The following is a 10,441-nucleotide window of genomic DNA, read 5'->3' as shown; positions in this document are numbered from 1 at the left end:
TTTTAAAAATATATTTCACCTTTTTGGTTGGAAGCTGGAGTCTCACTCCCCAGATAAGTTTTTGCCCTTTATTTTTCAAGCACAATTTATTATTTTTTGAAGGAAGATTTTAAGTTCTGAAGCCGATTTTGTTTCTCAGCTGTAAAATCCTTCCCAAACGAAGCCACCACAGCCCCATTTTTAACAGAACTCTGATTTTTTTAAGCACCTCCAGGTTTTTTTGAAGGCTGCAGTCGACTCCTCGGAGCAGGGAATCCAATCCCACTGCACATAAAAATTGGGAATTGGGTGGAAAAGTCACTCTGGGCCTTCCTGTGGCTCCTCTGTGGATTCTCTGGTGCGCCCCAAACCTGATCACAACTGGAATTCCTCTCCCATGGAATATTTGGGGGGTCAGGCCTGTTGCAGCCTCCCTGGAAGGGATTTTCCCCCTCTTTTTCTGCCATAATAGGCAAAAAAAAACTGATTTTTTTTTTCTTTATTCCAATAAATGTGGCCCAGCTGAGGGAGGTGCAGGGTGGACCTGGCAGCACCATTCCCTAGGAAAAACAAGGATTGAACCCTGGAAAATTCCCCCTGCGCTTTATTGGGGTCGTTTTGGGCACCCCCAACACCTCCATTGTCCTTTCCCCACACCCTCAAGAGAGCCCAAATCCACTCAGAGTTCCCAAATGGCCCCAAAATCCCAAAATTCTCGACAGCTCCGTCTCCAGCCTCAATTCCTGATAAATCCTGAGGAACTGGGAGATTCCACCAGGGTGTTGGTGAGGTTCATCCATGGGGCAGGAGTGGCTGGGGGTGCCTGGGGGGTTCAGCAGCCCCCAAATCCCCCTGGATCCTCACCATCCACGGGATCACAATCCATGGGAACACAACACAATCCATGGGAACACCACAACACAATCCATGGGATCACAATCCATGGGAACACAACACAATCCATGGGATCGTCCCGGCGCGGAGCCTTCAGAGCAGAATGAAAGCGGGGGCACCCCCGAGGTCCTTGGGGGGCTCCAGCCCTTCCCCTTCCCCTCATCCTGGAGGAATTGTCCTGCTCTGGGAAGGGCTCAGCTCTCTGGCAGTCCCACAGGAGGAAATTGGGGTCTGGGGATGGTTCCTTACCTGCGAGCCCACAATAAATCACAGCCCCGAGTTCCTCCAGCAGCGTCCGAACCGACTCAAAGCAGCTCCTGCTGCGGCTCCCTCGAGCTCATCCCTAAAGTTTTTGGGGTCCCCGGGGCTGTCGGGGGTTTGGGGTCCTTCCCTCCTCTCTCCAGGGAGGTTCCTGTGGGGTTTTGGGTGCTGGAGCTGCTTCCATCGAGGCGGAGACCTGGGGAGAGACAGCGGAGTCAGGTTGGGATCGGCTTCCCAAAATCCTACAAATCCATCCCCTGGAACCAATGGGGTGAGCTTGGGCTTGGCTTCCCAAAATCCTACAAATCCACGCCCCAGAGCCAGCAGGGTCAGGTCGGGTTTGGCTTCCCAAAATCCTACAAATCCATGCCCTGGCAACAATGGGATGAGCTTGGGATCGGCTTCCCAAAATCCTACAAATCCATGCCCTGGACCCAGCAGGGTCAGGTTGGGATCGGCTTCCCAAAATCCTACAAATCCATCCCCTGAAGCCAATGGAGTCAGGTCAGGATCAGCTTCCCAAAATCCTACAAATCCATGCCCTGGAACCAATGGGGTCAGCTTGGGCTTGGCTTCCCAAACCCCTACAAATCCATCCCCCAGAGCCAGCAGGATCAGGTTGGGATCAGCTTCCCAAAATCCTACAAATCCATCCCCCAGAGCCAGCGGGGTCAGGTCGGGTTTGGCTTCCCAAAATCCTACAAATCCATGCCCTGGAACCAACGGGTTTATTCCATCCCCTCCCGCTTTGTCTCCGGCTGTTTCCTCCTCACCGAGATCTTCCCCTCTCTGGAGAGGAGCCTGGGGAGGGATAAATCAAAGCCTCCAGGAATTCTCCTCCAGGAAGGGCTGAGGACAGAGGGGAAAATCTGTATTTTCCCAAAAGGCCAATGTGAGCCCTTGGGATGGGCGATGGGGCTCGAGGGCAACGAGCAGCCAAAATTTCAGAGTCATGGCCAGGCAGGACCATCCCAACCCAGCCCATGGGAAAATGGATCAGCTCCCTGAGCCCAGCAAGGTCTGATCCCAAAAATACACTCCTGGCAGGATTTTGGGAGGGAGGGTTGGACAAGGTTTAACGCCAAGAAACCCTCATGGGAGCATTCCAGGGCTGGCCAAGGGCTGCAGGAGCTTTGGGAGGAGCCGAGCCCTGCAGGATTTGGGATGGAGAAGCTCACAGTGCTCCCTCCTCACCCTGCCTGGGTATCCCTGCCTTTGTCCGCCCCAGGAACGGGATCGGATCCGGGCACGGTCCCGCAGCTCCTCCCGCAGCTCCTCATTGCCCTGCGCTGCCGGGAGCCCCCCCTGACAGCCGGGATGACAAACGGGCTCCTTCCAGAGGCATTCCCGGGCCCAGGCGGCTCCAGCGATGACAAACGGGCTCGGTTCAGAGACATTCCCGGGGCCCAGGCGGCTCCAGCGAGCTCCTTGCAGGGGCCATAAACCCCGAGATATTTCCTCGTTCCCCAGGCCTGGATCCGTGATTTTACGTCTGGATTAATTTTGACTAATCCTCAGCAGTGCGGGGACTCTGCCACGGAGAGCAGCTCGGTCCCACTGGGTGGTTTTGTCTATTTTTAATGAAAACGTAGAGGTTTTTGATGGAAAATGAACCCAGCAGCTCTGGTCGGGCCTGTGACAATTCGGGGGATTTTGGGGAATGTCCCACATCCCTCACCAGGGCGGTTCCTCCAACGTCTCCCCTTCCACCCCGAGTGAAAGCACAGCTCTGGGAAGAGCAGATTTTGGGGAACCCTCCAAACCTGCTCTGCTCCAGGAGGGAATCCCAGGAGCACCAAATCACCCAGGAACAGATTTCCCAGGATTTCAGCAGCTCCTCACCTCCCCTGAGAGCCCAGCCCCAAACTGGGGGTCTCGGACCACCCTGAGCTCTTTAACCTGGGGCTGGATCCACTTTTAAGGGACAGATTTGGGGTGGGAAGGGATCCCTGCTCTCCTGTCATGCTGTAGAGGGATGCGGGGGATTTTAAAGCAGCTGGAGATGGATTTCCTGAGCAGGGAAATAAAAGGGAATAGGGAACAGGGATGGGAGCTGTTCCCGAGCTCCCGCAGTGCCCCGGAGCAGCGAGAGGTGTTTATAAATAAAAGCAAATGAAGCAGCCGCCAGACAAAGCCGATTCCAGGCGAGAGCAACAGTCCCCAAAGGGAAGATTTATCCAAGGTCTTTCAGGAGACACAATTAAGTGAGGGCAACGCGAGAGAGGCGATAAATCCAGGGAGACAAATGAAGGGCGAGGAACATCAGCCCTCAGCCTCTCCCCCCGGCACTTCCAGCTCCCGGCCTCATTTTCTCCTCCAGCAGGGAAAGAAACCATTTTAATGTGCCCAAGACTCGAGCAAAGCTGAGCTGGGGGAACTTCAAACGTGATTTCTGTTGCCTGAGGGCTCCATCCCTCTTTTTCCCGGGCTGATGTCTCCCGGTTAACAAGGGCACATCCAGCTTTTCCAGCCCCCTTTGATATTTAATAGGCCGAGTTCCACCATGCAGGGGCTGCTTTCCATTAGGAAATCCCAAGCCCGAGCGCAGGGTTCGTTCAGAGCCTCCCTCCCCAGCTCGGCACCGCTTTCCCGGTTTTGGGGGTTTTTCTGGGAGAATCCTCGTTCCTCTCCCTCCCTGCCTGGCTGGGATTGTTCAAGGGGCCCCAAAATGCCGTAGGTTTGTCCAGGGAGGATGATTGCCTCCCCAGCTGGGGGATGAAGGCACAGAGCACTCGGGATGGATTTTAACGGGATTGATGATCCCGCTTTGCTCACGGGAGCTCTCCAAAGTGACTGAAGGGTCTTTAATCCCTCTGTTTATCCCTCAGTTCTGCCAAGAACTTGGCTTAAATAAACAGCTCTGGGAGCCGCGTCGGGTTCTGCAAACAGAGGGAGCAAAATGGGTCTGGGGGTGATGGGGAGGGGGCTCAGCCTCCTCCACCTCCCCAAGGCAAAAGGATTTGAGTCAGGCTTTGCAAAATTCGGGATTAAGCAGTGCTGAGCAGCTTCCCTGTGTTTGGGGAGAGCCCCACAACACCCCCAAAACTGGAGAATCCAACCTCAAAGCGCCAAACCCAGAAGAGGGTGAGGGGTCCAGGGGGGCTCAGCATCCTGACTGGTCCTGGCGGATTTCGGGCATCCCAAACTGAGGACAAGGGGCCACCCTTCTCCTCTGGCCGGCCCTGAGGGGAGGTGACCCGGCAAAACCAGGATTTAATGTGTGAAACAACAGGGTCTGCCCCCAAAGATTGATATTTATACATGAAATTAGCAAAGTGTCAGATTTCCTGCTGGCTGGGAAAGGGAATTTCAAGGTGGCCCATCCTGAAAGGAAATCCCCTGGGAGATGCCCGGCACCCTGAGCCAGCCCTGGCAGCTCCACGGCCTCGAACTCGGGGCTGTTCGGTGCCCGAGCAGAGGCAGGACGAGCCCTGGTCCTGTCTGGGAACAGCGGGGCCAGGGTCCCATGAGGCATCCCCGGAGCTCCTGGCTCGGGAATGTCCTCTGGAACTTTCTGTTCCTGCTCTGCGGGAAGCGTTGGCGCCTCGTTAACCCCGCTCCTCCCATTCCCGATTCCTCCCTGCCCTAAAACTCTGAATTTTGGATTGTTCGCCTCTCAGCATCCTGAGCTGAGTCCATCAGATTTCCCCGGGCAGTGCAGGATTTCCACGGATCCAGCGGGATCACGGGTCCCATCCCGAGTGCGGAGCTCCAGGAGAGGAGCAGGGGGAAGCCAGGCAGGACACGAGGCCACCCCAGGACAGGGCAGCTTTGACACCTCGGCAGCCCCAGCACGGCAAGGACGCGATTTGGGAATAAATCAGATTTTTAAAACCCCGTTTTGAACCTTTCCCACCCCTGCTGAGCGGGATCGGCTCGGGAACCGCCACCTCCTCCCGCTCTGGGGTCTGGTGGGACAAATCCCTCATCCCCAGAGCGCCAGGGGGGTGGCCGCGATTCCCAGCGGGATCGAGGTGGGACACACGCAGAGAGGCCACGAGGACACGGTGGTGACACAACGGTGACGCGGCCACACGTACCCGGCTCAGTGCGACGCCGACATGGACCAGGCGCCCTCCATCCTCCACACGGAGAAGGCGTAGCTGAGCCTCTCGTGGGCCAGGAAGTTGCAGCTGGTGGCGACCTTGTGGTCCAGCTCGTCGCTCTGCAGCACCTGGCACAGGAAGTCGATGTAGCGAGCGGCCAACTTGAGCGTCTGGATCTTGCTGAGCTTGTCCGAGGGCAGCGTGGGGATGATCTTGCGCAGCTCGGCGAAGGCGTCGTTGAGGGACTGGGTGCGCTGGCGCTCCCGCACGTTGGCGATGACGCGCTGGGCGTGGGCGTCCTCGGGGGGCTGCGGGGCCGGGCTGCGCCGGCTGCGCTTGCCCTGGGCCTCGGGGGCTCCGCCGGGGCCCTGCCCGCGCTTGCGGCCGCTCTTCCTGGGCAGCCGCTCGGCCTCGTCCTCGCTGGTGGCCGCGCTGCCCTCGGGGGACTCCGGGGAAAGGTTTTCCTCCTTCATCTCCTCGGCCGCCCTGGGGCTCCCCGGGCGCCCCAAGCCCCGCAGAGCCCTCCAAGGAGCTCCTTGGCTTTTCCTTTGGGCCAGGAGAGGAGGGCTCTGGGATGACTTCGGGAACAGCTCCTGCTGATAGGGCGAGCGCGGCGGGGGCGGACCAGGCGCAGGCCAATGCGGGGGAACGCCAGCGGCTCTGGAGCTTATGGGTTCCAGATTTCCTCTCTCCCTCCCCACCGCCACCCCGAGCCCTCCGGCACAGATGCTCCGGCTGCCGCCCGGATGTCAGCGACGTTCTCGGTGCCAAGGGAGCCCCAGCCATGGAGCTCGGTGGTGGCTTTGGGGGGTTTTTAAATTGATTTTTCAACCCAGTTGACCCCGCAAAGAAACGTCCCCTTGTTTGGGGTGGAGGAGGAGACTTTCACCTGTGAGGGAGCCAGGTGGGGATGTGGAGCCACAGGGGTTGCAATGAGTGCGTCAGGAGCTCCCAAAATCCAAAGGAAGAAGCAACCAAAGGGAGATCGGCATCCGTAGGGCTCTTGAGGAAAGGCTTTGGTCAAAATGAGCTTGAGTTTATGTCCATTTGTCCATCTGCCAGGCCATCCCTTCATCCATCCATCTGTCCATCCATCTGTCCGTCCGTCCGTCCATCCATCCATCCATCCATCCATCCATCCATCCATCCATCCATCCACCCATCCTTCTCATCTCCCTCATCACACTGATCCATCACCAAATTCCTGTCGAGTAAATCCAGCAGCTCCTGGGTGGAAGAGGAAGGGGAAAAGGAAGAGGAAGAGGAAATGGAAGAGGAAGGGGAGCAGGAGGAAGAAGGAGAAGGGCAGGACCTCTCTGGGAATCCCCCAGGACAGGATTGGGGCTGGACCTGGAGCCCTCTGCCCCAGCAGTACTGCCGAGGGCTGGGGAGCTGCCACCAGCTCCAGCTGAGGCTTGGCCTGTGCCTGGCCTTTATTCCTTAATTAATTCTTTTTTTTTATTATTATAATTTTTTTTTTTTTATTGTTTTCCTTTTAAAAGAAAATAAAATTGAATTGAATTTCACCAGGAGAAGGGTTCTGGCCGGGGGAGGGGAGGTTGGGGATCGGGGCTGGGATCCCGGAGGAACACAATGAGCTTTGAAGTGCAGGAAGGAGCAGCCCCACACCCCAAGGGGCTTTTGTCCCCACATTTGGAGGGGTTGTGGCTTTTCCCTCAAACATTTCAATTTGTTCTTTCAGTGAGTGTTTTTTTTTTGGGAGGATATTCATCCAAACTCCTCATGGAAAGGTCACGAGGCACCAAAGTGGTTTCAATAACTCCTCCAGCTCGCTGGGGGTTTTTCTGGTGCTGCTTTTGACACATCGGGGAAAATTTCAAGCCTTAAAGAAAGAAAAACAACTGAGCCAAGCCCAGCTCCCTTGACTCAGGGAGAAGTCACCGGATGGGAGATTTGAATTCCCGATTCCCACCAGTTCCTGGCCCCTCTGGACACGTCCCCTCCTGGTTTCCCCCCAGTCCCTCACATCCATCACCCCCCAGGAGGATTTTGGGGGATTTTCGGGGGAATCTCCTCCCAAGAGGATTTTGGGGGGTTTTGGGGGGAATCTCCTCCCAGGGGACAAGGGACAGGACAGCAGGAAACAGCCTTGAGTGCTGCCACCAAGGGTTTAGGTTGGACATTGGTAAAATTCCTCCTGGGCAGGACAGGGGTGGGGTCCCCATCCCTGGGGCGTTTCAAAGTGGAGGTGGCACTCGGGGACATGGCCAGGGTGGCCTTGGAAGTGCTGGGGAAGCGTTTGGTGCTCTCAGAGGGTTTTGCTCTGCTTTGTTTGGAGATTTTCTTTCCAAGCTCCTTTTCTTTGTTCCGGAGGACAAAAATAATCCCCGTTTCATCCTGCGTGAAGGGGGGAAAAAAAAAAAACCAACAAAAAAAAAGAGAGGATAACGCTGATAAATGGGGAAGATGAAAGGGAGCCGGGAAGAGCCGCGGCCCCTGGAGGCCGGGAAGCGCCTCGAGACCCGCAGGTTTTTCCAGTTACGGCGGCCCCGGAGTGGAAACAGCTGCGGGGCGGCCAAACCCGCGGAGCATCCCTCCCGCCCGCGAGGTTGCTGCGGCAACCGCGGGGAATTCGGGGCGCTGGGATGGCGCTGGGAAGGGGAACCCGCGGGGCTTTGATCAGGGCTGATGGATGGCCCCGCGGTCCTTTCCCCGGCGCGGTGACCTCACGCTCCTGGAACGCGCTGGGATCTGTCACAACGCGGGGCTGGAGGAGGAATGAGGGGTCAGGGGGTCCTGGGGGGTCCCAGGGGGGTCCCGGGGGGTGCAGGGGGTTCCTGGGAGTGATCCCAGAGTTTTCCTGTGGGATGGGGTCAGGATGAGCCACGGGAGCCGCCCCCCATCCCCGGGCTGGGCCCATCCTGTTCCACTTAATTCCGACACGTGAAAGTTTCTTCCCCCCTTTTCTCCGCCATCTGCTCCCATCTGGCCATCAAAGCAGCCAGGAACCGTCCTGAGCTCTCCCAGCGCGGAGCTGGGAATGTTGGGAATGCTGGAAATGTTGGGATCAGCCCCTCTGAGCCCTTCATTGCCCCCAGAGCTGCCCTTGGGTCCGCACCGACCCCGTATCTGCCGCGGATCCCTCAGCGTCCTGATGAGGAGAAAAGGTCCCCACGAGCTTCTCCCATTTCCAGGTCTCTCCTCCTGCTTTGTCACCCCAGGAGGGGTCCCCTGGGGCTGGGGACAGGGACAGGAGGGGACAAATAAGGATTCCAAGGAAATGGGAGCAAGGGGACTGCAGGCCAGGAGAGGAATGGGGAGGAGGGAGCAGGAGCTGCTGTCCTGCACCTTGGGAGCGAATCAAAACCCCCAGGAACATCCAAGGCCAGGATGGGATCCTCCAGCATCCAACTCCTGGGCACCTCTGGCAGCTCTGACTCCAATTCCAGGCATCCAGAGGAGCATCCATGCCCTTTATCCCCCCACTCTCCTGCACAGAATTCCCAATCCTAATAAAAAATCCCAATAAAAATCCCAACAGAGCCAGAAAATGAGATATATTTTCCTCTCCCGGTGCACTGAACCTGGTTAGCTTTAAAAGGAATTGGATTTGGGAAAATCTCAGTGGTTTGCGTGCAGGGAGCTAGGGCAGATCCAGAAAAAATCCCAAAAAATCCATCCCGACCTCGGCCTCCCCCACGCTGAGCCACGGGACCCTCCGGTGGAGCAGCAGCTCAGGAATTTGTGGGAATCAGCACCCGCTGAAGAACTTGTGGGAAAGAGGAGTCCAGGAGTGCCCTTAGCAACCAGACAAACATTTGTGGGGGGTTCTGTTCCATCCCGGAGGGAAAAACCCTCTGGAAAAATCCGGGAAAGGCGGTGTTGGGAGGGCAGGGGGTGAATTTGCCTCAGGGGTCCCTTCCCAGATCTTCCCCATGGAGCAGACCCAAACTCATCCCTCGTGCTCCTGCTCATGGCAAACCTGACTGGAATTTGGGGTTGGGAACTGGGAGGGAGCAAAATTGGGAACAAAATTTGGGGTTTTTTTATCACAGGGGCAACCAGAGCTGGGTTCCACCCAGGGGAAGAGGGAGACACCCTGGAGAAGCTGCAGTAAATCCCAGTTTTCCTTGGGATGTTATCCAAGAGCAGCAGAGCCCGTGAGTGGGATGGGGATGTGGAGAGGAGGGAAGGATCCATGGATGGATGGATGGATGGATGGATGGATGGATGGATCCATAAATTCATGGATGGATGGATGGATGGATGGATCCATAGATTCATGGATGGATGGATGGATGGATGGATGGATGGATCCATAGATTCATGGATGGATGGATCCATGGAGTGATCCATGGATGGATGGATGGATGGATGGATCCATAGATTCATGGGTGCATTGATCCATAGATTCATGGATGGATGGATGGATGGATGGATGGATGGATTCATGGATGGATGGATGGATGATGGATGGATCCATAGATTCATGGATGGATGGATGGATGGATGATGGATGGATCCATAGATTCATGGATGGATGGATGATGGATGGATAGATGGATGGATGGATGGATGGATGGATGGATGGATGGATGGATGATGGATGGATCCATAGATTCATGGATGGATGGATGATGGATGGATAGATGGATGGATGGATGGATGGATGGATGGATGGATGGATGGATGGATGATGGATGGATCCATAGATTCATGGATGGATGGATGGATGGATGGATGGATGGATGGATGGATGGATGGATGGATGACGGATGGATCCATAGATTCATGGATGGATGGATGGATCCATAGATTCATGGATGGATGGATGGATGGATGGATGATGGATGGATGATGGATGGATCCATAGATTCATGGATGGATGGATGATGGATGGATGGATGGATGGATGGATGGATGGATGGATGGATGGATGATGGATGGATCCATAGATTCATGGATGGATGGATGGATGGATGGATGGATGGATGGATGGATGACGGATGGATCCATAGATTCATGGATGGATGGATGACGGATGGATCCATAGATTCACGGATCCATGGATGGATGGATGATGGATGGATCCATAGATTCATGGATGGATGGATGGATGGATGGATGGATGGATGGATGGATGATGGATGGATCCATAGATTCATGGATGGATGGATGGATGGATGGATGGATGGATGGATGGATGACGGATGGATCCATAGATTCATGGATGGATGGATGGATGGATCCAGAGATTCATGGGTGTATTGATCCATGGATGGATCCACAGATGGATCCAT

General features: G+C 55.8%; 1 protein-coding gene across 1 annotated transcript; it reads right to left on the bottom strand.

The window, feature by feature from the left end:
- LOC134431285 (twist-related protein 2-like) lies at nt 1-9,868 on the bottom strand. Its single transcript, XM_063179265.1, has 2 exons — nt 5,175-9,868; nt 1-1,330 (listed from the first exon to the last, which is right to left on the bottom strand). Exon 1 carries the CDS (start codon nt 5,651-5,653, stop codon nt 5,180-5,182), a length of 474 nt encoding a protein of 157 aa, XP_063035335.1. The 5' UTR covers nt 5,654-9,868; the 3' UTR covers nt 1-1,330; nt 5,175-5,179.
- Between the last annotated feature and the right edge of the window lie 573 nt (nt 9,869-10,441).

This window comes from Melospiza melodia, chromosome 31 (genome assembly GCF_035770615.1).
Source record: "Melospiza melodia melodia isolate bMelMel2 chromosome 31, bMelMel2.pri, whole genome shotgun sequence".
Classification (NCBI taxonomy): domain Eukaryota; kingdom Metazoa; phylum Chordata; class Aves; order Passeriformes; family Passerellidae; genus Melospiza; species Melospiza melodia.
Note: the sequence above shows the minus strand (reverse complement) of the source record. Positions and strands in the feature narration are given on the sequence as shown.